This window comes from Synchiropus splendidus, chromosome 8 (genome assembly GCF_027744825.2).
Source record: "Synchiropus splendidus isolate RoL2022-P1 chromosome 8, RoL_Sspl_1.0, whole genome shotgun sequence".
Taxonomy (NCBI): Eukaryota; Metazoa; Chordata; class Actinopteri; order Syngnathiformes; family Callionymidae; genus Synchiropus; species Synchiropus splendidus.
Genome location: NC_071341.1, coordinates 14,121,559 through 14,148,133, shown reverse-complemented (window position 1 = coordinate 14,148,133; position 26,575 = coordinate 14,121,559). Strand labels below are relative to the sequence as shown.

Below are 26,575 nucleotides of genomic sequence, written 5' to 3'. Positions count from 1 at the left end.
AGGAACAACTGTAATGATCACTCTTAAGAGGTGAAAGTGATTTTTGCTTGTAAACAATTCTCACTGGAGCGGAAAAGGATGAAATGTCCCGCCCAGGTCGGAGATCCTTCCACAAGTGGAGGAGTCCAAGGTCTTCGGCTCTTGCTCATGAGCAAGTGAAGGATGGAGTGTTGCACCTTCGGGTATAAGGATAGTGACCGCAATGACACGAGCAGAAGAAGACGGCAGCCGAAGAGGCCCCGGGCTCCTGAGAACTGATCTGTGTTTCCCCAAAAGAAGGTTGTTGTGACTGGGTCGGAGAAAGCCTGGGCTTCTGACTTCAACTGCTGCCCCTACGACAGCAGACAAGCTGAAGACTTTTTCTTTCCTTTTTTTTCTTTACAGAGACAAACCTGAGTCACAGAACTTTCACAGCATTTCTGGATTAGTTGCAATGTGCAGATGAATGAAGAGGAGTTAAACCAACAGTCAGACATCACAGATTCCTCTTCAAAAGGCTGAGATCAAAACAGCCTTGATCTGTCAATCTGTTCCAGGACACTGGTGCACGGACATAAGATCCAGGCTGCTCTCCACTGTTCACCCTCGAACTCAAGAAGACAAACTTTAGAACGCATCAGTTGAATACTCACAGGACGCAAAGAACGACAGAAGGAAAGCGAGTCGACACTAGATCAGACAGGATGTACTGTACTGCTGTGATGAATTAGGAGGAGAAAGTTGGGATTTGAGGTCAGCTGGCACAAGATGTACCTCAGATCTGGTCCAATCCTATTCACAGGTAGCGACACTTCAGCTGACTGATCTCAACATCATCCCTACACCAGCAACAGCAGCAGCAGCAGCATGAAGGTAGATGCCGTCAACTCGACGGGACTCTTCCACACAAACAAGACCAAGTCAAAACAGATCTGATATGTTGACATTTATTGTGCAGTGGCTTTTATATACATACATTTTTATACACCTAATTTACACAAACAGAAATAAATTAATCTGCTAATGTTCTTCTGGCTTTAGTGACGCCACCACCTGGACAATGTTGAGATAGCACAATCATTTCAAGTGACACATGATTGACAGTTATAGGATGAGTCTTAACTTCATTAGTGTTTATATTTTATATAGGACAAAAGATGCAGTTTGTGGAGTTTTTGTGACACATAAATATATTTATAGGGTAGAACTATATTTCACGCATGCTGGTTGGCACTATTGTAAAGTTTATCTGAGATTACAAAACATTTTTTCTGTTTGTTCTTTAACACCAAAATTAAAGGGGTGATGCAAATATTGTTGCACTCTTTAGAGAATGTCTGATGAGAATTGTTTAGTTCTATATTCTGACAGAAATAAACCTATTCCTTACATTATTTAAGGTGAAAGATGACGTGCTGAGGGTAATGGCTGAAAAACATCCTTGAAGTTGGATGAGTCAGCATTTTTTTCCTTGAAAATGCAGTTTATACAAGATGGGAAGTTCAACTCACTTGTGATTTACCAGTTGTTTTAAGTGAATGCAGTGCACTTCAGTAGATTATGACAATGTATTCGGAGGATTATAGGAACCACGAAACATCAGGAAAACTCACAAACTGCGTCTTTATCGTCAGTGATGACTAGCTATTGTGCTACACACATTATTGATTATTGACAAACACACAAAGATAAAATACAGCTCCTATAATTAGTGTTTTTCTTCATATAAAAAAATTTCATGTAGTCATGTGGAAATCCTCTCGGAGTGCGGAGAATAAAAATACAGTAACTGGAGTGGCCACACACACCGGCACGTATCGGGAAGTGTCGGGGGAGCGGGGCAAAAACAAAACAAAAAAAAGAAACACCATCATCTTCGTCGCATACACGAAAGTGTGAGTACAAACCTGCTGTCCAGTTCCAGTCTAAACATTCTACTGCTAGTTTTGGATTACACACTGACACCGACTAGAGTGACATGCTCAGGAAAACACGACGACACCTCCTGCCAACGCACAAACACGGAGAGGATCTACAGGATACACCGATGAGTCTCGAGCACTAAACTGCAGCATGGACTCTAGAAAAACATGCAGCTGAAGTTCTACAGTACTATCAGTGAGCTGGAGGTGAAGACCCAGAGTTCTTATCGTCAATTCCAAAACGATGAGTTTCTCTTTTTTTTAAGTATCATGGCTCCGTTGTTCCATTTGCCTCGCACTCGATGTAGCGGAACTCTCTCTCACCGGCATGACGACAGGCAGCCGTGTCATCTACACAACACACATCCAGCTATTGCACACGAGCACTCAACTGCCAGACATCCTACGAAATGTTTCAAACATCAGCGGTGGTGATCCACGCTCGTACGTTTCTTTGGAAGACTAAGGAGTGAGGGACAAAGTCAGTGCTGACTTACAAATATACGGTGAGAGAGGTGCAGCTGCTCCATCGCCACAAGAGTCAGAGCACCAGGAGACGCGTAACAGGAGTGTAGGAGATGAGAATTGCACCAAAGAGCACAAAGAAAGTCATTCACGAGCAAATTCTAGCATTTTTAGCATGTAAATATAATACATCCATATTCCACATTCATAGCATTGTTTCTGTTAAAACACAAAAATAGTTAAAGGACCATCCCGGCGAAAGGATCGTCGTGTTTCAGAGATGACGGTTAAAGAAAATTGCATGTTTTCCTCCACAAACTACTGGAACCAGACGAGTGAGCCAAGTCATAAGGCGTGACTGTGGGCAAGAGAGTGTGGGTGATGGGAAGGCGGTGCTGAGGGACCTTGTGTTGGCCTTGGATTTAGGGCGACTGGGAGCCCGACCTGTAGCTCTTGAAGCTACCCAGCAGACTCTGGACTCCCTTCTTGACCCGTCGCGCCACAGAGTCGGCAGGAGGCGTGGGCAGACAGGAGGCCAGGCTTGGAGGACGCGCATCCAAACATTTCTGGTAACGTAGCTGTTGAAAATGCAGAAGAAAAAATAAATACTTATATTATTATTATACTAATATTCCCATTTTCTACTCTACTGACCAACAGTAGTCCAGTTTTAACAGAGGTTCTGTTCTGATGTCGCATGGTCATTTTCAAGTTGACCCTAGCAGCGACTTGCAGACAGTGCATCTGCAGCACGCTTGTCCCCCAAAAGCCAAAGAAGACCATGTAGTTTCATAACATGCACCTGTTCACTGTATAGTCACTGAACTTAACATATGTGGCCTTCAGAATCCATTAACATGAAACTGATGCTGATGAATAAGATAAGAAGTACAGGAAAACTCAGAGTCATGTCTAATGTCCACCTGGAGCTGAGACTGGACTCACCATGCATGCAGCTTGGACTGCCTCGCTCAGACTGGCGGCGTTGGGCTCACACCAGAACTTGTGGCAGGTGAAGTCTCTGGGACCCTCAGCCATGATGAACGCAAACGCGTGCACGTCCTTCCCCACTCCCATGAAGGACAGGAAGCGCACCCGGCACTCGGACAGCACCTCCTCACCCTGGGATTTAAGTGAAGATTGAAGTGTGTATTTTACAATGGACTTCAACATGGCCTACTCAAGAAACGCACAACAACCCTTCTTAAATACAACAATACGGTTTGGCACTCCTCTAACATAAATGCACAATTCACACTGGATTAGACTTGTCAGTGAACCTGCCGCCGTGTCGTGGTCGACTCATGCTGTGCATGCAACACATGGTGTCGCTTTGTGAGTGTGCAACTCTGCACTCTGATATCTTGACCAAATAGCGGTGTAACCTTGAAAAAAATATAACCGTCTGCGCAGACGGTTTACCAGTCACACAGCCCTTTGTGAGCAGCAATGCGCTGGAGCATGATTTTGCATCCCTGTCAAAATATCCACAAATCACAGTGACTGTTTTTATTGCTCTTGAAGATGTGCAAATTAAACTATATGGAAAAAACGTACTATTCACTTCAGTCATGCCGCATAGGTACTGCAGGTGCAGACAGATTCGGACAAGGTACCAATTGAGCTGGATCTCTGCTCAGTTAACTTATCCATGTGCATGGGAGACTTTTCCTACAGTTCAAGGCCACAGTGAACAAGCACAGAATTTGGAAAGATTAATGTTCAATCTATACAGTGTACTACTAATCCGGTGTGGGTTAATATTCCAAGCCCCTTTCACCAACCCTTGACTGAAATGTTGACATCCTAGCTAGTTTGCCACTGTTAGTATTGACAGGTTAAGCAGTTTCTAGTATTAGTATTGCTGGCAGTAGTAGCTACTATCACAGCAGCATTTCACAGACGGTCGAGGAAATCTTTCAGTAGTCCTCATGCGGTGCCACTGTTACATTATTAAAACTATTAAAAGTGTGTGTTTGAAGAACAGATGAGGTCACTGCACCTGTCTGGACATGATTGTGAGAGTCGCGGGAGCCACGTTCACAGACACAGGAGTCCAGTCGTTCTTATCTTTGCCCTCCATCGACGCCTCCAGGGCTTCATTAATAATGTCCATTCCTGAAGAGAGAATCTAAATTTTAGTGACATTTCGTCCAACTGACATATGTCGTCACGGTCCAGGGAGTGTCATATATATGCGTGGTATTAAAATATTATACTCACCCACAGGCTTTGCCACAGGCTCACTACCAAGGTAATAAACATGGAAGCGCTGGAATAACTCATTTTTTGGCGCCGGGAACTCTGGATGGGAACAGAAGAATCATCAGCTTCCATTTCACTAGTTCATTACACAAAGGGGGTCAGAAATAAAAGTTTACCTTCCACTGGGATGGGTACAGATTTACCCAGAGAGTTCAGCCTGCTCACCCCGGGCCGAGTCGCCTTTCGCTCCATCATTATCTGCAACCAGAAAATGTTGATATTTCCACGGTCTCTGACTGAAACATTTTAACAGAAGGAGCCTCCTGCTTACTTTTGAGCACATCTCGTGCAAGCTGGTGGCAATGTTTTTGGCAGGCGAGTCGCAGCGGAAAACATGACACTTGAGGACCTGGGTCAGGTTATCTCGGGCCACATAAGCAAAGTCCCTGTTTAAGGAAAGAAAATCCATCATTTCCCCTGCAATATAGACTTTTGTAAAAATTACACATAAAAGCAACACTATAAATCGTTTAGAAAGTCATTAAACAATACCTTTCCCTGTGGATGTCAGAAAAGGCAGCATGAGAGAGAAACAGTTGTTAGACAACAGCACATAAAGGCACTCAGGTGCAGTACTTATTATCATCCAGCAGAGGGCAGCAACGTCATTATAAGCCTGTTAAATATAGCAACAAGCTTTTAGACAGATCCCGTCAGCGGCTTTGACATGATAGTTAAGTGTCAAATACATCTTGTTTTTTAACATTACTCAGAGACCTAACAGGACTTCAATGTGTCAAGCAAACATGAAACTAAACAATGAGGTGTGCCAAGTAAAAAGCGTCCTCTCTCTACCATCACTGACCTGCCGTTGTCCCGTCCCACTCCCCAAACTCGGATGCTGCCAATCGGCTGAGTGTGAAGCAGCGTCTGTCCCAGGGGGTCGATCAAGTTCATGGTGTCATTCTCCAGGACCATCAGCATATCTTTGCCCTGTCAAACACAACACACTCTGACATCAGGACCAAACAACCTTTTGAATCTGACACAACCGATGCATTGCACTGTAAAGTCCAGTTCTAAAGAAATGTTCCTCACCTCTCCCCAGATCCCAGCGGTGTCATGCAGGTTGTGTTTGTGGTAGGACAGTTGGCGGATGCAGTTGTTGACAGCCACGCTGCTTTTCCCTGGTGCCATGTCCTCCTCTGACATCTCCACCCAGCCCAGAGACCGCACTGCAAAACACTGGGGGGAGGAGGGGACAGTGGCAAGCAATTATAACTCACGATCTGTCATTGAGTCCACAGGCCTGAGTTTTGTTGATCGTACTATCTTCCAGCATACGTTCCAAATACGATTACTGAGGAAATTCAATTGCAGCTGCTCGCCTACCTTGGTCTCAATGTCTGTGCAGAGCGGAGCAAGCTTCTCGTCATCTTCAGAGTGAGAGCAGTTGTAGCTTTAAATAGGGAAAACAGAAGAACAATCAGAACAGCAACCTGGGGATGAAGAACAACACAGGGATAATAAACCTACTTGAGGTTGATTGATGCATAGCGGAGAGTCGCCCCTTCAAACTCTTTCAGACTCTGATCAGATGCAACCTCGCCCTCCTCCTCTTCGTCCTCTTCCTCCTCCTCCTGAGGATGAAGATTAGATAGGAAACAATTCATTAAGTGTGAAGAATGAGGGCCTGATCCGGATAAACAGATTAAGTGATTTTCTCAAAGAAAGATTAAAATAAACTTGAACCCTTCGCTATTTCTGTAAAACAAATATGTATTCAGTCTGGACTTCACATCGATGTCATGATAAGAAACACCATAAGTGATGTTGGCAGCTTTCACAAAACAAATGTAAGAAAGAACAAAGTAAGATCACAAAGACTTAAAACAATACATGGTTGGTGCTCTATTTATTTCAGGAAATGATTAGTCACAATATTTCTGAGGCATTTCTTCGTGAGAAGGTTTGTCATCTCTATCAACTGTACTCTTTAATATGACATCTCCCAAAAACCAATTCAGAACAAGCAATTTTATTTTTATTTTACTATTATCGGAGTACATAAGGATGTAGATTTAAAGCTTGCATTAATGGAGTCATAGGTCTTAACTGTAGTCAGCAACTAGTTTACCTTCCAAGACTCTCCTTCACCACCTCCTTCTTCTGCACTGGAAAACTGAGCCCAAGACTCCTGAGAAATATGACAGCAGATTAGATTAGATTAGATACAAGTTGTGTTGCATATTACCTTATTAGATATAAATCACTGAAGCTTACAGATCTTCTGTTAAAATGTCTACACTGCATCAACTTTTAAGGTAAGTCAATTGTATATTGCCTGTCATTAATTAAACCTGGGTGACCAAAGCCTTCACTTGGATTTCAAACTATGATAAATTCTGACCAAAGCTAACCACAGTAAGGAAGCATCATTTTGTAGAACAAAAGTGGAAACAGGTTTGAACACTGTTAAACCATGAGCAGAAATACACATCCCAAGAAGTAGAAGAAAGAAGAAGCAGCAAAACTTCATGTCATAAAAGCGGAAAGAGTACAAACAGTTCAGGTAAGAGCCCTCACCTCTGGTTCCTCACACGGTGTGGTCTCTAGGGACATGGTGGACGACATCATGGAGTCACCCACTTTTCCCAGCGGTGACGGAGGCTCCCACTGAGTGGTACCTGTGGGGATGTGCCAGTAGTAGGTGCCCGAGGTGTCTCGCACCCGCATCCATCCTGAGGGGAGGTCTGTGTCTGTTTCAAACGCATTTGAGTCCCAAAATGATTCTGCAAACAACAAGACACAGCATTATAATTAAGGGAGAAAATTTGATGAAGTGGGGAACCATCACAATTTATCACCTAACATCAAATATTCACCAGGATTCCCAACCCACTATGAGAACAATCCTTCTTTCACTTTTGAATTTGGTGGAGACATGTCCACTGAAACAGGACATGTGGGGTTACTAAATAATCTTACGAGAGGTGCTCATTGCAACATTAAAACATTAACGTTAAATCACTGTCAAAATGTCAGACGGTTTTAAAACATGCTGTTACCTCTATTGCCGTTGGGGGATGAATCAGCCGTGTTGTCTTGAGGAGTCCAGCTTGTCTCCTCGTCACTATTTGTTCCATTCAAGTTGGAGAACAAGAGGCAGGCATTTCTCCCACTGACACTGCCCTCTTTAAAAGACGGCTCATTGCTATGATCCTCTGCCAGCTTCTCTTCTCCTGCCACTCTGGATGTTTCCTCATCTCCTGACTTCTCCTCTTTCTCGTTCCCATCTTCGTCTCTCTCCTTTTCTTCAGCAGTATCCAGAGTTTCGATGAGAAGTGGCTCATTAAAGATGTTCTTCGACTCTGCCTGACTGAGCCCGGGGGTCAAAGCTAATTTTGGAGACTTGCTGTGCTCATCATTTCCCTGGTGTTCTTCCTGAGTTGGGTTCTGGAGGTGGAAGTCGTCATTGTTGCCATTCTGACTGATGTTGCAGTTGTGGTCCTGGTCGTTGTGGTTCTCCGCTACCTTCCGCAGCTGGTTCTGACCCTCCTTCAGCCACTTGGCGTTGTTGCCTGTGGACTCCTGATCCACCCAGTGGCTTCCGTCATTCAATTTGTTCTTAAACTCTTCGTCTTGTTTCTGTTTATTGGCAACATACGCCTTGTCTTCATCGTCATGGCCACCCATGATAGCTTTCCACAAAACTTAAAACAGAGAAGAGAATAATCAATCAAGTGTTTTACATCCTCAAGAGGGTAAAATACACCAGTTGAGTTCTCAATGTTGTCAATGTCCGAGAGACAATGACAAGATATTTAGTCGCAGTTCTAAGTAAAGTATATTGAAACATGTAAATTATACAACACGTCATGTTCCAGTTATGTTCACTTCAGACCACATATAGCTGTCACCTTAAACTAACAGCCCTTACAAAGTTAGTTACAGGGCTGCAACTAACGACTAGTCACTGGCACTAGCCACTAGTCACTAGCAAGTTCAACTTGTCAACGTACGATGTGTACAGGTTGAGGAACGGACGACTCGTCTGACTGTAGCGTTGCACAAAGTAAACACTTGTTGTGTGTTCAGTGCAGTATTGAAACCTAATCTTTAATGCAGTCTGAATTGTTTGTTGCCCCGATGTTGAGACCCAGATTGATTGGACGATCATAGTCGACTTGACTAGTCGGAGCACGTTTCATTCCATCAATGAAACGTGCATCTCCATCCCTTAGATACTATCATTTCAGACCCGTTCACACATTAAGGAGGGTTATTGCGCATAAATGGGACTGCTATATTGGTTAGCTGTGGTGCTAGCAAGCTAGCTTAGTTGAGTGACGGTCTTCTCAAAACAACAACTCATACAAATAAATAGACGCGTTTTTCATGGAACGTATAACACAAAACATCGAATATTAGTATAAGAGGAAGGAAAACACCAGGTGAATATTTCCATCGTGTCAGTTTCGGCCTTGACTGCGCTAACTCGGATGATTTACTATGCACAAAACCCAAACACATCATCTGTCGGAATTGTAATTTACCTTAGATGTTCATCAACTTAGAATGTAAGCGTATATATCACAACAGTCATAGAAATACTGAAAGATTATAGCCGCAGCTACTGAGCTTGGATGCCATCACGGCAGCTGGATATAACGGGTATCATCGGCCATCTTGGCTAAGCTAATGCTATCGTGTACGCGCGTAGCAAAACAAGAATAAAGAACATCAATGAAGCAATAGATTCTGTAAAGAAACGATTGAGAACTTACCCCGTCCCCCTTGGTGTCGAGATACAATACCGTGTGCGAGCTAACTACATATTTCCGTGAGTCGTGAGGGTCGCCTCGTCGCTAGGTGTTGGTGGGTTCTGACTGTGGGCTCGACTGGTGATGGAGGACGAACTGCGTCACGCATTGACGTCACGGCCGGGGTGCAGACAGTAAACAGACAAGTTGAAATACGAATCGATGCGCACCATCGAGCGGAAATAAAATACATTAAACAGCCGTCCTTGCAGCTGCATTTTGTTTATGTTCTTGAGGAAGATCGCGGGGACTTGACTACAACTGAAATGGATCGTTTTTGGTAAAGTAATAATGTAATGATAATCATAATAATGCACATTTGAATTCCACCATGGCGCAAGTCTTGATACTTGGTATTTTGGCAACAAAGTTCATAATCCCAAAATGGTCACAATTCGTTTCTAACGAAAATTCCCCATCCAGTCTGGATGAGCTCCTTGCTCCCTTTCCATAACTGAGCAGTGCAGGCTTTCATGCACATCTTTCAGACCCACCTCTGTCTACACACGTGAAGTTGTTTCAGATCCATCATTTGCCTGCACTGTCAGGAACTAGATCACCTCTCAATGACAGCCTCTTCAAACCTTGTTCCTGAAAACTGGGGGAGGACCAAAGCACCACCTTGAACCTTGACAGTATTTGTAACAAAATTGAATGACTGCTGAGCACAAAACTACAACTTGGATTTAGGTTGAAATGACATACAAAACAAGTTAGTCCTCAACATTGTCACCTCATTTATTTATAGTGCCTTTGAGCAAAGCAGCAAAGGATAAATATATGATAATCGCAACTGGGGTTGGTACCATTGACTGTCTTGTCTAAATAAAGTGATGGTTGAAGCACCTTGTCTGTAGAGATGATCAGGGTTCACCGGACACCAAGTGTCCTCAACAATAAAACCACGTCCACACACACTCAAGATGCCCATATGTTTCATTTTAATATACTCATATATAAATACATTTTGTATAAGTCATTGTAGACTTTGGCTTCAACGGGTGATTCGGTACATGAAAGCAAGCGGGTGGAGGCACGAAACAGAGCAGGAGAGACAGAACATGGACAAAAAAAGACCGATATTCATTGATGACAATACAGCACAACACAAACAGACAGTGAGATTGACAGTAGATGTACCGATTGCTGCCCATTCCGTTCCTCAAAAATGATTCAATCGAGAGGATGCTTCCGGAACACTCATTATCCCCAACATTTTCACCAAACCCCGCGTCTAGCTCTGTGATAAGTAGCAAAAATAAAATGAGCTATATTTAGCAATAGGTTTGACAGGCGTGGAACTGGTTTTCACTGACGTCAGCAGATTTTGCAACACAATACACGGCGGAGCTGGACAGAAAGACAGAGGACTGAAAGATAAGTTGCTTCAAATAACAGGCAGCGCAGACGTTTGCTGGAGGTAAATCGACTTTAGCGGGTTTTGTGGGACGCACTTTCTTGCTTGAATCATCGGAAAGAAGAAACGGTGCCGTTAGGATGATTGTAGCATTTGATTTGCGATGCTTTATTAATTCGAAATGCTTGTGAAAAACGTCACCATTGCACGATCAAGTGTAAATATCCTGGTCAATGACACCGTGACCTTGAGATCTACACACCCGGAGAAACAGGACAAAGTGGTCTTTGATAATTGACTATAAACACAATTTGCTCAGCTAATTTTGAAGTCAATGAAACAGTTACTGCCGCATTTAGTGTGTTGACAAGCTCAGCGTTTGGAAGTTCATTAAGTAGCATTAGACATCCATTAATGCCTCGTCTTTTATGTCCCATCTAGGAATCCATTAGTCATCAACAACTGAGTTGTCATCACTCTGAAGGCAGCATTCAGCAAAGTCTTTACAACACAGTAAACATTGTTTCCTCTACGTTCTGTTTAATGCCGATAGCTGACAACACATACAGTAAACCTGCTTTAATATCACGCACCGCCATGCTGCACTATACAGGTCATTCGGTCACTTAAAGATTGTACTCAGTCCACATGATTAAAAAAATGCATAGCGCAGTAAAGACAAAAATCAAGACACCAATAAAAACTTGGTAAAAAGATATGAACGCAGACTGCTGCTGATTCCCCCACAGGAGCAGAAGCTACAGTGGCCACGGATGTCGCGGGAGAGGTTAAGGCAATACTGGTAAGCACCACACCAGGTATCAGAGACAGATCTGGGCTTGGAACTAACACCCAGGGTCTCCAAAAGAGAGGCGGTCGACAGAGCCTTTTCACTTGTCCTGCATTTTTTCAAGAATTGGCACGATCATGTCGAACTTGGGCCTCTTGGCCGGGTCCTCGTTCATGCAGATCTTCATCAGCTTGCAGATGTGGGGCGAGATACCTGGTGGGATGGTGGGCCTCAAACCTTCCAAGGCCACCTGAAAGTCAGAGAGTGTCAGTCGCAAGTCTCGAGTCTCGAGTAAGTCTCACAGTACGGCCAAATAGTTTTCACTTCCTCAGAGGACACCCACAACTCATTACTGTGTTGAGTGTAGCAATATTTTATCACACCTTCATGCCGATCTCCATGTTGGACAGGTCTGCAAATGGAACCTCCCTGGTCACCAGCTCCCAGAGCAGGACTGCAAAACTCCACATGTCAGCTGATCGCCGGTTGATCTCCTCCGGCTTCTTCTGCAGCGCTGATGAACACAAAAAAGTTATGTAGCTTTATATGTCTGACGTAACAGCAATTACAAGAGCAGCTTCACTCGTCCACGAACTCCAAACCTCATCATCGAACTGTTTTACTCCCTGCTTCACATCTTTAAAAAGCACTCTGGTTATTATCTGCGTTTCCTAATCCAGTTTGTTTCCAATAACTTTACATCGGAGTGCATTTCTGGGGGAAATCTGCTGCTGATCACATTTGGCTCTGCGGTCGCCCTGAGCCCTGCGCATCAATCACTCTGCGGCTTCGCTTCTGATCTACTCAGAGCCACAGATTCTTACCTTCAGGGGCGACCCAGGCCGGCAAGTACATTCTGCCGGGACACTGGAAAGAGAACTTGACGTCGGACATGCTGATCCTGGCTGTCTTGTCTTCATCTATCTGCAGGGACACGAAGCAGATCGAGGTGTTATTTGAAGTTATTTTTGGAACCTGAGCCAGATTTAGAGTGCGACACTGTTCTTTGTACCATGATGCTCTTGCTGTTGAGAAAGTGGCGTGGGATCATGGGCTCCAGGGTGTGGAGGAAGGCCATCCCACAGGCGATGTCCAGGGCAAACTTCACTGCCTGCATCTGATCCACCACAACCACTGGACACGGACAAAAATGCAGTGATTAGGAGCTTGACTCCCATACACAGACCTCAGATTGTTTTGATTCACACCCAAAGTCTTTGTATTTTTGGTTGTCCAAAAGTATTTACATGTTATTTTATTAAAATATTTGAGAAAATTTAAAACAACTCAAGTCCAAGCCCACAGCGAGGCCCAGAGGTCAATGAACTACTGGGTCAACACATGGAATAATGAGTTCCATGTCAATGATACACAGTCAGCCACTTTCTCTGCCCATTGGGAAATAGAAAAGCTATAAACAACCATCACTTCCTATCAGAAGCTCCTTTCAGTTACAAGTTCTGAACCTTCACTCCAAGTACCAATGTTGGGTAAATAAAACAGCGGAGGTGTTCGATGTGGCACCAGCATGACTCTCACCATGCACAACATTGGTCTGCATGAAAAACATTTCTGTTGCTGTGACATTTGCTTTTGGAGAGGACTACAAACAATGCCGATTTAAAAAAAGGACACTTGGGTAAAAAATGATGAGGGGTATAAGAGACACTCGAACGTCATAGTGCTTTTGGAAGTGAAGTCAAAGATCCCTGCATGTTCCCCAAATGAGTGGCTGAAGAGCTGGATGATATGACGGAAACGATAGCTTGAAAAGAGCAAGAGAAAGTACCCCAAGAGAGTGAAACAGAAATTTGACTTTAAGCTCCTATTTTTTTTTATTGTTTTGACTTTACTGCACTCTGCACAGCCAACCTCTATAAATGGACCTCTCATCTGTTGAAAAAAAATGGTATGCATCTTTTGAGTATCCATGAACTAAAGTATCAATTTTAGGTGTCATTTTAGTCCAATTGATTAAATGGAAACCAATTAAATAGAGAGCTGTTATCACAAAAATACACTACTAACTACTATCACTATTTTATTTAAGATTTATTTAAGATTTTTTTTTTATTTTGCATTGATAAAAAGAAAATGTGCTGCAATTTTAAGAAAAGAAAACTTAAAATATGTACCAACTGAAGAAACTGCAATAAAGTTAAACCACCTGATAAATAATGTTGGGGATGGAAATGCGTGCGACCTAAATTATATGCTGAAGGATATTTTTCCCGCTCATATTCCCTTTGAAACAACTGGTAGACTACTCAACAAATATTTATAAGAACGTGATGCTTTCAATCCAACCATTTTAGCTGGGCAGACTCCCAACACTCATTCCTTCCGCAACATAATTTTCGGTGTCATCACATCTCACTTTTATTGCTCAAAACCAATTTGTGCGACGAGCCACAACAAGTAATGCTACAACATGAAAAATCAAGTTTAAAGATGGCACTACTCAGTCAAAACAAATAAACAACACAGCACTAGACGTTGAAATGCAGCCAGCGATGCAAATTTGGGCTCAATATTAGACATGATTTTGTGTAATGTGGTTCATGTCCAGCTGAGCTCACAGGATCTCGACTTGGTGGTGAGGTCACAGCTCTGCAGCATGAATCAGTAAATGTGGTGGACACACCAGAACACCTGACCAGACGCGAGCGACAGAGTAAAATACTCACTGGTGCCTTCATGCAGCACGTTGTAGAGCGAGCCGTTAGGCATCCAGTGTGTGATGATGATGGGGTGAGGGGCGGGAGGAGACTGACATGCTCCCAACATGGGTAGGACATTCGGGTGGGAAAAGATCCTGGGGTGGAGCCCGAAGTAGAGACAGACAGACGGACGGAAAAAAAAACAGACACACAAAGGATTTGACAAAAACACTGGGTATATGCCAGACAGGTAACCAACAATGAAATAAATAATAGGTCGCACAAAATGCAAACAGACAAAAAAAAAAACAAGAGGAAATGAGAATGGAATAAACAGGAACCTGAGTTTGGGATATTCCTCATTGAAGTCTCGGCTTTTCCTCGTCGTCCAGTCGCGAACCTTTAAAACTTTGATGACTATTTCATTTCCCTGCCAGCGACCCTGCCACAGCTGAGGAGCAAGACTTGGATTAAAACACTGATTCAGAAAAAGACTTGCTGAAACCCCCGACTAAAAAAACAAAAAAGAAATATCACCTCTCCCGACTGGTTCTCGTTGATTTTAGCCATAAATGAAAGCTGCTTGTAGTCGATGCCTGCTTGTTTGTTCAGCGTGCCATTTCCTGAAGAAGACACTGACTTGTTAGACACCCTACATAGTGGCTCACAAATTGCTTCAATCTGCTAAATAACTAAACAAACTCACGCGGCCGGGTTCTTGTGGTTCCTTTCCAGAAGTTGTCCTTAAACGGAACTTTAGCTAAGTTCTGTCCCAGCTTCTCTGCTTTTTCTGAGGAGGAGAAACGTGTCAGACCACAGAGAAACTGATGAGTCGGGATAAATGAGTCACTACCTTTGAGGATATCTCGCAGATGAGTTTTGGCTTTGTCCAGGGGAGTCTCCCCATATTTGTTACAGATGCTCACCTGGGCCCCGTTAATTACAAGGTCCTGAGAAAGCGCAGCGATTCATTGAACCAAAAGAGAGATTTCCCAATAGACGCCAGCAGGGGGCAGTCTCACCTCAGCTACAAAGTCTTGGCCCCAGAAGCAGGCATAATGCAGAGGTGTGTTGCCATGTTCGTTGGCTGCGTTGGTGTCTGCTTTGCACTGGATCAGCTAAAAGTCAGCAACACACAGGGGAGTTTATGAAAAACATGACAGAGCAGATCTTGTTTGGACTCCACACAAGAGCCAACGCTGCCAGGAAAAATCAAAGAAACGTGTGTGTGTGTGTGTGTGTGTGTGTGTGTGTGTGTGTGTGTGTGTGTGTGTGTGTGTGTGTGTGTGTGTGTGTGTGTGTGTGTGTGTGTGTGTGTGTGTGTGTGTGTGTGTGTGTGTGTGTGTGTGTGGCCTCGTCTGAAGACTGACAATGATGCTTCAAGAATAAAAGTCGAGTGGGTTTGATTCAGATTCAGACACTATGTTCTGGAAGCAAGATGTAATTCAAGAAAGATGACCAAACCTGCCGCTAAAGCATGGGATAAGATATTAGCTACGGTATAGTTGCAAAGCAGCCATGAAGATGAATTCTCCCTAGCTGGAGGTGCGTGAACAGACCAGTCAAGATGACATCATTTTACATTTCACAAGACTCCAACTGGAAGCGTTAGAGTCGTGACTCACAGAATGAGTCAGGCGACCACTAGAGCTCGAGCAAAACAATCTTAGCTACCTTTCCAACGATGTCTCTGTGCCCGTGGCTGGCGGCCAGATGGAGGGGCGTGTCGTCCCCACGGTTCATGACGTTGATGCGAGCTCCTCTCATGATGAGCATGTCCACCACGTTGGACCGCCCCTCCCTGCAGGCCCAGTGCAGGGGGCTGAAGCCGTGGTCGTCTCTGCGGGGACAGAAATGCGCCCACCATGAGCAACACACAGCCACACAACTTTTTGTTTTCGCTTTTCTCAGTGTAAAGCCACCAACATTGAGAAGCTAAATTTTGACACAAGAGCAGCAAACCAACTACATTAGTAAAACAAGGACAGACACCTGTAGTTAACTTGAGCCCTGTTCACTGTGGTCCTTTTGCACACAACAAGTCAAGCTACCATCGGGTCATTTCACACAAACATATAACTATAAATGAGTAATCATCACGTCTGATTAGACTAAAGTCGAAGGATGTTAGGGTCCATGCACGGCTTTTTCGGGTGAAACTGGCTTTAGCGACTGACCACTCTGATCACTCAGGGTCTGAGAGAACAGAGGGTCAAAGATAGAAGCTAAAGATGACTTTCCAGTTCACTGTCACCATGGCACAGCTTCATATAGGGGTGTGACCAGTCGGTAGAAGACCACAGAGCAGACACAGGAGTAGGTGGAAAAAAGAAGCTTCTGAATGCCTCTATATCACTCAGAACTTGGTAAAGCAGCCAAGGAAAGAAAGAGAAGAGGAGAAGAAAACTGCATGCCATCGATTCCAAGCGGCAATTGAAGAAAGATATTGTTGAAAACTAGTTTCTCATCCAAAGACCTGGGAACCCAATCAGTTTTCTTTGTTGTTGGCTTTCAATGCCCATTTTTCTGACTCAAAAGTTGAAATTAAATGGTTTCTTATCAGACATGAAGCACATTAGAACGCACAACCGGGGGCTCAAGATGTTCAGTGTTAATTTAACTTATTTAATCCTCGTCATTATAGATTCCTAATTTCTTTGCATCTTGATTCACCAAAGTGTTCTCCACCATCTGAAGTGACTCTTCTTGCCGTACTCTGCATGCAACAGAAGCTACTGTTCAACAAAGTAGAGCACTTGTTCGGAAATGGCGAGCGTGCATGCAGATGCGATGAGTGTGAGGCAGAGCCTGAACTCTGTGACCTCACCATCAATTCCCCGGTTTGTATTTAAACATCAAGCAGCAGCCAGTTAAAATTCACCAGTCGCCATCGTCGCACAGAGACGCCTCAGTCCCACAACACACATTCATCTGTGCATGTGTGCGACCTGCCGTCTGCTCCAGATGCAATTTCCTCCCTGGTCAAAAAGGCCAAAGCTTTAAAAAAGTAATTAGTGGAGTTTTTGGAAGCAGGCGCCCCCAAGGGTTCAGCTCTGTGATTTTATTTGTTTGCGCTACTAGGCTGCACTCACATTTAAGGAAGTAATAAGGGTGTGAATGAATCAAAATATACAATCCCACTGGGGCGAGGTTATCTGTGGCCATCGGCACTGCGCTCACATTCCTCACTGAGAATGGCATTTGAAAGTCACTTTTACAGAGCTGTAAAGTGTCATTCAATCTGAGCATATGCTTAAGATGGCACGCCATCAGCTCCAAACCAAGCATCAATAACAATACAGGATCTACAGACCCGTCGCTGGTGGAGATCTGATATCTGGAATAGTTGGAGATGGTCACCACAGAAATGCTCTGCAAAACCTAGCAAGCCTTATTCTCCATTCTGTCATGCCTTTTTTATAGGAAGAGATTTCCCCTCAAGCTCCTCAGAAACGGAGCGCCAGGATCCTCTCATAGTCATCCGCTCCAGTCTGGCTGCCGTGATTTATTTAGGGCACTTCCACCTGCTAACAGGCCTCATTTTGGCAGATGGAGGAAGCCTCTGTCTGCACCATGTCTGTCTCTGCCCCAACGTCCACCCGGGGTCAAATGGCCAGAGTGAAACGAGGCAAAAAAACCTTGTACCACCACCACCGACTGATTCAGTGAAGTTAGCCAGTCTAAACAGGCAGGTGCAAACCTAAAAACACAGTTATTAGGTGATGTCTGGGTGGCTCCTCAATCACAACAAATATTAAAGCATACTTCTACGATTTTGAAATGTTGCTGACTCGTTACCAGCCTTACTTCCTATTGCGATCACAAAAAAAATAAGCAGAAGTCAGACAGACAGTCTTCTCACAGAAGAGTTCCTTTCATGGCAGATACTGTAGAGAGACTCAGGACCTCCAGCAACAAAGACCCATTAGGATGCACAATGCCCCACAGTTTCCTTTAGTGGCTGGTGACTGGTGACTGCTACTTCCTTCTGTAGGCGGTTATCAACTTACAATATTTAGCTTTTGTCTGTCTGTTTGTTTGCAAAGTAACTCAAAAGCGCATAAACAGATTTTGATTAACTTACAAACTTACGGGTAAAAGTTTTAATTTGGGGTTTATTGTGGCCGTGTGAGACTGTGATGAAAGAGGTGCCAAAGAAGTTACAGTGATATTTCCAACAGCATCATTTGCTGTCATTGTAAAGTGACTTTGTTAATTTTTTTGTTTTTTACCTGAGAATGAAGTCAAGGCTGGGGCAGAAAACCATGTACTGTATTACCGAACTGAGTTACCGAAAACTACTGCCATCTGCAGTCCCTTCGATCCCATTACCATCAATGATATTTCAAGCGCCAAAAAAATATCAAACTATGAAGATAAATAAATGTGAGGTAATACTTTTGTGAGGAAAAAAAGTGTCTGTCCTATTCCTGTTATGAATATGAATGTGAGCAAGTGAACTTCCTTCATGATGAATAAAGTCCATCTAATATATACAGATGGATGATCAACTGCGGCCTTCAGCACGGCCTCTAACCTCTTCCAAGACTGAAAGACAACTTGGCTGGGCAGTGATCTACTATCTCCCCAGGAGAGCTTCCACCAGAAGGCATGAGCGTGTGAACACAAGTTCTTCCATGACTGTCATCACAAGCATGTGGTCTTGTGTTAGAGCATACACACGTCTCCAATCAGACTCTAGTCATCACAACTACAAAAAAAAACTCTGAAAACTGAAAATTAGCACAGAAATATTTTCTATTCCCCATTTTGCATTAGATCACGGCATATGTTGTAGTTCCTTAAATCAAAAGGCATGTTGCCACACAAACTGATCATGGCCTCACTCGCTTTAAAACCCACATTTGTTGGCTCGAGCTGTTACAGAATTCATTACAGCAATTTCTCTTAGCTCTTATTTGACTGACTGAACAGCAGCTCTCCCGGGCAGCACGGGACCATGATGACCGACTTCTCAACTTTGCAATCAGCCCATCAAAGCATGCAGGGAAGATTGAGGGGAAACCAGCATCTAATTCCGCTGAGAGACGAATGCCGGAAACGCTCCAGTGAAGGAGGGGTCACGGACTGCTCTGCCTTTCTATGCATTCCTCTTGAAAAACTTGCCATGAACACACACACATACATACATACAAAGATCCTCTGTGTCATCACACACAGTCCTCCCACTACAATAACCCACCCCCACCTTTCCATTTGGTGGGTGGGCGTCAGATCCCCAGAGGGCAGTGTGTTATTCCTTGTAAGGAGATGAAGCATTCCACTACGACTCCTCGTCGGAGAGAAGCATCAGCATAAACAGTGTCATCAGGCAAGAGCAGGAGGGTTTTTTCCTGCAGCACAAAGGTTAAAATGGGAAAAAAAAGGGAAGTCGATCATGGCCAGTCTGTGAAGGACGATTTATAAAGGAAAGGAATGTGTCTTGCAATCTGCTAATGGACGGGTCACGTGAGAGGATGCCATGTGAAAGGTTTCTCAGAGACCACGCTTCACAAGGCAGCATATTCTACACCTAACAAAAGTAGTAGGAAGAGAAAACATTCCATTTCCCCAGTCGACTGAGGACGCAGCAGTATTTCAAGAAGCAAAATGGTTTATTGATTTCTCTACAAGCACATTAGCAGTCCATCAGAAGCTGCAGCAGATGTGTAGCTACACTGAGATAAATCTGCTCATCACCAAAAGTTCTTGGAACCAAGTTCGGAGGGAAATTAGATGCTCAGACAGGCGAATCCCAACATGGATCAGAGCGGTTTCCATGGAACTCTATGAATTGCTTATAAAGCTGTTAACACAGAGATTATTTTTCAATGCAACAATTCAAGGTGCACCACATCATACAGCGTGATGTCACAACCAACACATCCATGGCGACCAAACCACATTCAGCTGATGGACGGAAAATTTAATTTTAGTATTACATCAGCATTTCATGGCAGTTTGTCAGTTATTTTTAAGGCACTTTAATGTCTCCAAAAGGACACAACCCGGGCCAGCCCATGCGGCTTCCGCACTTTATCTGCAGACGCTCTGGTTCCCTTTCAACTGGCAAAAAACTGCAGCACCTGCTGCACACCTGGACTCAGCACTGGTCACTTCACACTGACTCGGAAAAGAGAGAAAAGCAGTCTCACAAAGCATCTTCAGTAGGGTAGAAAAAACATACCACATAAGAAGTAGTCAGCTAAGGACATAGAGGAGACATGATCGACCACTGATCTGGAACTGACGGAACATGTTTGTTATCTAGTTCACATCAATCCCACATAAAGTCTGTCATGCTGCCTGGAACTGACACTGGGAGTGGTGACAAGTGTGACTATCTCAAGCATCACATCTAGCTTCCTCTCTAATGTCAGGCTTTTCAATGACTCTGCAAACATAAACAAGGAAATGGGTTCAACTAGAGGCCACAATCTCACTGAGGACCAGCAGAACCTATCATGTCATGCGTAAAAAAATTCATTAAAAAAAATATCTACAGCAAGTGCACTGTTGATCCATTTAGTCATTCAATTCCAGCTGAGGCAGACTGACAAGAGGCTGCAAAATAGATTTTATTAAAGTCATTCCAGGATAGACTGGAGTTCAGTAAACAATGTCGCCAGTTAATTATTTATAACTAACAGTTTCATCCATTTTACTGAAATAAAACCAAGGTATACATCAAGGTGCACAACAGGCGCATTTTGTTCCTTAAATCTTTCAAAGAAGGATAAAATAGGAAAAAGTGGAATTACACCACAACGTTATATGCTCACAATGTTATTTTGTAAGGATATTAACAATGTACGCTGAAAAAGGTCGGATTTATGTGATTTAATAAATAAGCTTCTACTAAAATGATTGAGATATGAAATATCATAGGAGAAGAAGCCATCAGGATAGTAACATGTATACACAAAAAGCACAGTGACAGTGGTACTGCAAGGCCTGATATCTCAAAGCAGGACGTTCATGTCAGTAGGTTGTCAGCTGTATCCTTGAAGTGAACAGAAGCAAACATGTTCTTACAAACAGGAATTTCTGTCAGTGAACACAACACTACAAGCGTATGTTGTCATATTCGCATTGTTCAGTTCTCAGTTGATGCTATGTGGTGGTGCGACTGGCACAAGAACTAACTGCACTCACCCCTGATTCAAGTCATTCTCTGTGTTGTCCAACCATAGACGGACCGCGACGGCGTTGCCTTCCCGGCACTGAGCGAAGATATCGTCCATGGTCCCAGGTGACTTCTACTCTGACAGTTCACCTGCACAAGTCCACGTGGCACTACAGCAACAGTGAGGGTGGCCGAAAGGGTTCAGCGAAGTGCAGGCGAGCATCAGTCTCTCAACCGGGGTCAGTGAGGGACGAGATCCCACAGTCAATAGGAGGCAGCTCTATGAAAAGACAAAAAATAAAGTTATGCAACAACTTATTACAAGCCTGTTCCAGAGATGTGAGCAATCTTGAGTCACTGGGTTAAACAGGAAGGACACCCACAAACGCCCACAGATTTGACACCTTTTGAAGTATATATATATATATATATATATATATATATATATATATATATATATATATATATATAGAGAGAGAGAGAGAGAGAGAGAGAGAGAGAGAGAGAGAGAGAGAGAGAGAGAGAGAGAGAGAGAGAGAGAGAGAGATTTTTAATCTTCACATTGCAAATATTTTCTGCAAATACATACACTTCACATTATGATACACATTATTGCATCAATGGTGCTCACAATAATAATCATGTCTAGGATTAAAAAGAAACAGTTCACTTGGAAAATAGTGACCACAAAACCTTCAGGAGAAAAAGCAACCGCAATGTATTAACTATACTATCAATGGCACGGTCAGTTAATAGATGAGTTCTTAGCAAATTTACAGTGACTTTAGAAAACTGTTCTTTATAGTGACTGTTCTGTTAAAGATACTACACAGACAGACAAACGCTTCCTTTGTGGCCGCCACTTGTCAAAGTGAACTCTCGTGAGGTCAACGGTATATTTATAGTCCTACTATCAAGTTATGACAGGAGACATACTGCTGAGAGAAAGGCTGCGGTATGTTGGAGTGAGGTCGGGGGCAGCATCGTTTAACATATTTACAGGGACTAAAATTAAAAACCTGGACTCATATTTTCATTTTCATTACCAGGGACATCATTCATTAGCTTCAAGCTAACTCCACCAACACTTGAAGGGGAGTCACTGAACTTCAAACACGGCGACTCGAGCACTGGTTGTGTACTTTATACACAAGCAAATGAGAAGAAACGAAGGTATGACGCTTCTGGAGACCGAAAATGCGTCGCGGTGAGGTGAGAAGTGTCGTGTTGTGCTAGCGGGCTAACTAACGCTGTTGACGGCGCGGAGTGAGAGCAGACTGGACAGCGAGATAAACAAAAAAATACGTTCGATTAACAGTCGGTATGAGCCAATGTGATGTATTTGCTTACCTTGTTTGTTGTGTGGTTGTGAGAAGGCCGAGCTGGAGGAACTAGCAGCGTTATTCTGCCTCAGATTGACTGTGTGGAGTGTCCGTCCACACCCTCCGTCTGGACGCGCTGGTGCTGCTGCGGGGCAACAAGCGCTCTCTGCTGGTGGGGAAATGAACTGCACTACACTTCTTACAGCCTGAGGTCATGGATTTTGTGAGATGAGATGATCCCAATTATATCCACACAACCAATCAAATGTATATTCATTTATGAGGTAACTACGTCATATTACAATTAGTACTATTTTTGCAGAAACATTTGATGGTTTATTAATTATTGTAAAACACATCTGTTGCAGTTACATCGCATCTGACATACAGCGCCTTTTCATCGGTGTTTTGATGCATAGGAAGTGTTCAATTGGAGGTATTCAATGGAAAATACAGACATACAATAGCAACACGTATGTACAGAATTAATAAAAAATAATGTCAATAACTGAAGAATACGAATAGGAGAATAACTCTCAGGATATAATTGAATTCACCGTATTACAGAATAAAATCTGTTATTTTATTGTTGATTTCTGCTCTCATTATTATTATTGCTACAACCCGATTCATTTTTTTTTTTTAACCAATGGTGGATGGAATATAAGCCACGTTGTCGACACTTTTCATTTCTCTCAAAAACACTGCGTCTATTTCCAAAAAAAAGAAAAAAGCGAGGGTACGCAAAAAAATGGATTACATTGTATTTAAACACGTAACTTGATAGAAGAAACTTCAACGTACAAACCTAAACGATGAAACGTTATAATAGTTTATATAAAATACGGTGACGTAGCTGCTCTGCGCTCGTTACGTCATCGACAAGCGACTATCGTTGTGTTTTGCTTCGCTCTAACGTGGTCTGCAACTTGGAGCTGACAGCCCTGTAATATACCCTATAGTGTCCGTTCAAACTCACCCGATTCAATATATTTATGCGAAAGACTCGGATCAGAATCTTCTGATTTAGAGTTATTTCCGCAAAAGGCCAGGTAAGCTACTAACATGTGTTTGAAAGGTATTTTTCTGGGAGTTAGCTCTCACAAATTGTTTTGTCTGTTCGTCATTTTTGTCTTTGTTATCGCAGAATCTCGAAGCAGCTATGTTTCTTGAAGAAGAAGACTGGAACGACGATCCAGAGGCTCAGGACTTGAGCAAAACGGTTCTTAAAAACTCTCGAAATACAAACAACAGCGGAGAAATCAAGGTATTTGTCAGATGATTTCTAAAAAACTTAGTTACCTTGTTGTGTATTTAATGGCATTGACTGATGCGACTTCATCCAAACTAGCAGTTGGTCGACGTTCTCATTTGACGGATGGGAGAAGTTGAATGTATTCTTGTTGTTATTGAAGTACACTTAGTAAACGGACCCAGATATACTATATAGCTCTTCTCAATAATCTAACTCTTATTCTATCAAGTTATCTGCGAACGTATCTTAAATTATTGTAACACACTTTTTTTTTTCATTTGTTCAGTCAAAGAATGTTGGAAAGAAGAGCCTGCTGCGGACCCTGAAGACCCTCGGATCAGTGCCAGAATGGAAGAGCGACAGCCAGCAGGTCGATGGTGACAGCGACTTTGAGACATCACCCGGCAAGAAGAAGAGAAAGAAGAAGAACAACAAGAAAAGAAGAAAAAGAGGCAAGAAAGCAGAAGGAGGAGACGAGCAGGAGGGTGAAACAGTTGAGGCTCAGGCTTGTGAGGAGAAAATCCCAACTAAGAAGAGAGAGAAGGAAAAGCCAGGTAAGTGTTTGTAGCTTTGGAACACTTGTTCAAAGGGATTTTAATTATTTGTGATCATTTTTTAAGCCCCTAAAAAAGCAAAACCCACATCTGACACAGTGGAGAAAAACAAACCTCCCAGTTCTGAGAAAGCAGGAGAACAGACAGACAAGCTGAACAGAAAACAGTGGAAAAACAAGATGAAGAACAAAAGGAAATGTAAAAACAAATTCCGCCCCAACCAGCCAGATGAGAACAATTCGGAGTCAGCAGATAAACAAAAACAAAAGGTTGACGTTCCGAAAGATTGCAACAAGGAGGCGGTTGAAAGCACGCAGCTGAAGCTGAAACCACAGAAAAGGAAACAGTCGGAGTCATTTGAAGCAGATGTGAAAAAGAAAATCAGAGTTGAAGACTCTGATGGATTCATTAATGGAACCAAACAGGAAGCTGTCAATGAGCCAAAGACGCAAATTCCTTCTCCAAAGTCCAAACTAAGCAGAGAACAGATTCGTAAAAAAGATCATCTTAGGAAGCTGTTGCAGCGTCCAGAGGGAGTTCAAGAGAAAGCTGCAGAGAAAGAGCAGGCAGCCGAGCTGGAGGAGCGAGAGCAGGCTCCGCCGGACGCCTCGACCTCGCTGCGCTCACGCATGGAGCAGCGCCTGGACTCGGCTCGGTTCCGCTACATCAACGAGGTTCTGTACAGCACCTGCAGCGGCGCAGCCAAACGCATGTTCCAGCAGGATCCAGAGGCCTTCTGGGTTTATCACCGCGGGTACACCACCCAGGTGGAGAAGTGGCCAGTCAACCCGGTGGATCCCATCATCGCCTACATCCGCAAGAGGTAAGAGATGCCAAGCCGACGAGGACCTTTCAGTTGGGACTGTTTTGAAGTGGAGCAATACGAAGCTCCGTATTGATCGAAATGATTAAAATCATTTTATACTTTATTTTTGGGGCGCAATTCATCAGATGAGTTTCATGACGCCTCAGGCTTTTTCCTTCAGAAGGAAATCAAGAGAGAAAAATGTATAAATATTCTGCGTGATTTGAGAGTTGCTGTGAGTGAAGTGAAATTCAGTGCAGACACGAAGATGACTTTGGCGTCCACTAGCGGTACATTATTTGAATTGCAACACTATAGGCATTCTTTTTTCTTCATCCCTTTTCATCTTCAACTCATCTCTTGGCCCTCAGATCAGCCTCTCTGGTGGTCGCTGACTTCGGCTGTGGCGATTGTAAAATCGCACGCAGCGTGAAGAACAAAGTTCACTGTTTCGACTTGGTGTCCACGTGTAAACTCGTCACCGTCTGTGATATGGCAAAGGTGAGCCATTTTATCCTCCTCATTTCCCCGAAACCTTTCCCCTCACGTAGAAGTTGCCTGGCATTTGTGCCGATTCTGGTCCATCCCCGTCTCAAGTCTTCAGGTTGACAATACAAGATCACCCTCTTCCATCCTAGGTGCCACTTAAAGACAGCTCAGTGGACATTGCTGTCTTCTGTCTCTCCCTCATGGGGACCAACCTTGCAGATTTCCTCGCTGAAGCCAACAGAGTCTTGAAAAGGGGGTAAGAACTCATGATGTTCAGTGAAAGTCTTGTGCTGCATATCTCCATCCCCTGCATGTGTGTGAGTGTTGGACCTGTGTTGCTTCAGCGGGGTGCTGAAAATAGCTGAGGTGGCCAGCAGGTTCGACGGACTTCGGAGCTTCCTGACGGCATTGACCAACCTGGGATTCAGTCTGGTGTCCAAGGTGAAAAGCAGAACCATTCAGAACCAAACGTTGCATGTTATTAATCCAACCTTTCCTTTTTAGGACACAGGGAACACTCATTTTTACTCCTTTGAATTCACGAAGAAAAGTGATGCGCCTGAGCAGATCAAAAAATTTGGACTTCAGCTGAAAGCCTGTTTGTACAAGAAAAGATGAATAAATGTTTTTTATTTGTTCCGAATATCTCTACTTTTACTGCATCATTTTACTACGTTTCACAGTTCGTCGAAGATGGTTGTAATGCATTTGTTGACCACAAGGGAGCGCCAAAGTATAGGGCTCAAAAATATCCAGAAAGACTGCAACAACAAAAACACTTTAAATCGGCAGCTTGTAAAACACTTTCTTTTATTTAAAAAAT

General features: G+C 43.4%; 3 protein-coding genes across 7 annotated transcripts; 1 reads left to right on the top strand and 2 right to left on the bottom strand.

Moving 5' to 3' along the window:
• Positions 1-910: 910 nt before the first annotated feature.
• apbb1 (amyloid beta (A4) precursor protein-binding, family B, member 1 (Fe65)) lies at positions 911-9,507 on the bottom strand. The gene is made up of 14 exons (XM_053873552.1): positions 9,359-9,507; positions 7,640-8,284; positions 7,158-7,363; positions 6,709-6,768; positions 6,108-6,211; positions 5,964-6,030; positions 5,670-5,816; positions 5,437-5,564; positions 4,903-5,017; positions 4,748-4,829; positions 4,590-4,670; positions 4,369-4,484; positions 3,312-3,488; positions 911-2,944 (listed from the first exon to the last, which is right to left on the bottom strand). Exons 2-14 carry the CDS (start codon positions 8,265-8,267, stop codon positions 2,789-2,791), a joined length of 2,067 nt encoding a protein of 688 aa, XP_053729527.1. The 5' UTR covers positions 8,268-8,284; positions 9,359-9,507; the 3' UTR covers positions 911-2,788.
• An 805-nt stretch (positions 9,508-10,312) lies between these two features.
• On the bottom strand, positions 10,313-22,794 carry LOC128763969 (integrin-linked protein kinase). Its single transcript, XM_053873280.1, has 13 exons — positions 22,678-22,794; positions 21,357-21,607; positions 15,876-16,041; positions 15,224-15,319; positions 15,055-15,151; positions 14,908-14,991; positions 14,739-14,824; positions 14,543-14,652; positions 14,229-14,356; positions 12,554-12,675; positions 12,366-12,465; positions 11,925-12,055; positions 10,313-11,791 (listed from the first exon to the last, which is right to left on the bottom strand). The coding sequence occupies exons 2-13, from the start codon at positions 21,443-21,445 to the stop codon at positions 11,642-11,644; spliced, it is 1,359 nt and encodes a 452-aa protein (XP_053729255.1). The 5' UTR covers positions 21,446-21,607; positions 22,678-22,794; the 3' UTR covers positions 10,313-11,641.
• On the top strand, positions 22,170-26,395 carry rrp8 (ribosomal RNA processing 8). 5 transcript variants are annotated; one of them, XM_053873279.1, is made up of 10 exons: positions 22,170-22,282; positions 22,377-22,500; positions 22,742-22,821; positions 23,797-23,916; positions 24,191-24,458; positions 24,525-25,281; positions 25,635-25,764; positions 25,902-26,008; positions 26,097-26,193; positions 26,257-26,395. In XM_053873279.1, exons 4-10 carry the CDS (start codon positions 23,812-23,814, stop codon positions 26,368-26,370), a joined length of 1,578 nt encoding a protein of 525 aa, XP_053729254.1. In that variant the 5' UTR covers positions 22,170-22,282; positions 22,377-22,500; positions 22,742-22,821; positions 23,797-23,811; the 3' UTR covers positions 26,371-26,395. The 5 variants fall into 5 exon arrangements, with proteins under 5 accessions (XP_053729254.1, XP_053729252.1, XP_053729253.1 ...); XM_053873277.1 differs by having other exon boundaries at positions 22,377-22,539; XM_053873278.1 differs by lacking the exon at positions 22,742-22,821.
• The last annotated feature ends 180 nt before the right edge of the window (positions 26,396-26,575 follow it).

Coding starts and splice junctions, on each gene's coding strand:
- LOC128763969 (XM_053873280.1), bottom strand. CDS start 21,445: ATGGACGATATCTTCGCTCAGTGCCGGGAAGGCAACGCCGTCGCGGTC. Junction 14,357..14,542: donor GAGGAATATCCCAAACTCAG/GTTCCTGTTTAT, acceptor GCTCCACCCCAG/GATCTTTTCCCACCCGAATG. Junction 11,792..11,924: donor ACATGGAGATCGGCATGAAG/GTGTGATAAAAT, acceptor TCTGACTTTCAG/GTGGCCTTGGAAGGTTTGAG.
- rrp8 (XM_053873278.1), top strand. CDS start 23,812: ATGTTTCTTGAAGAAGAAGACTGGAACGACGATCCAGAGGCTCAGGAC. Junction 23,917..24,190: donor ACAACAGCGGAGAAATCAAG/GTATTTGTCAGA, acceptor TCATTTGTTCAG/TCAAAGAATGTTGGAAAGAA. Junction 25,765..25,901: donor CCGTCTGTGATATGGCAAAG/GTGAGCCATTTT, acceptor CTTCCATCCTAG/GTGCCACTTAAAGACAGCTC.
- apbb1 (XM_053873552.1), bottom strand. CDS start 8,267: ATGGGTGGCCATGACGATGAAGACAAGGCGTATGTTGCCAATAAACAG. Junction 7,364..7,639: donor ATCCCCCAACGGCAATAGAG/GTAACAGCATGT, acceptor TGTTGTTTGCAG/AATCATTTTGGGACTCAAAT. Junction 3,489..4,368: donor TCACAATCATGTCCAGACAG/GTGCAGTGACCT, acceptor CTTAAATCCCAG/GGTGAGGAGGTGCTGTCCGA.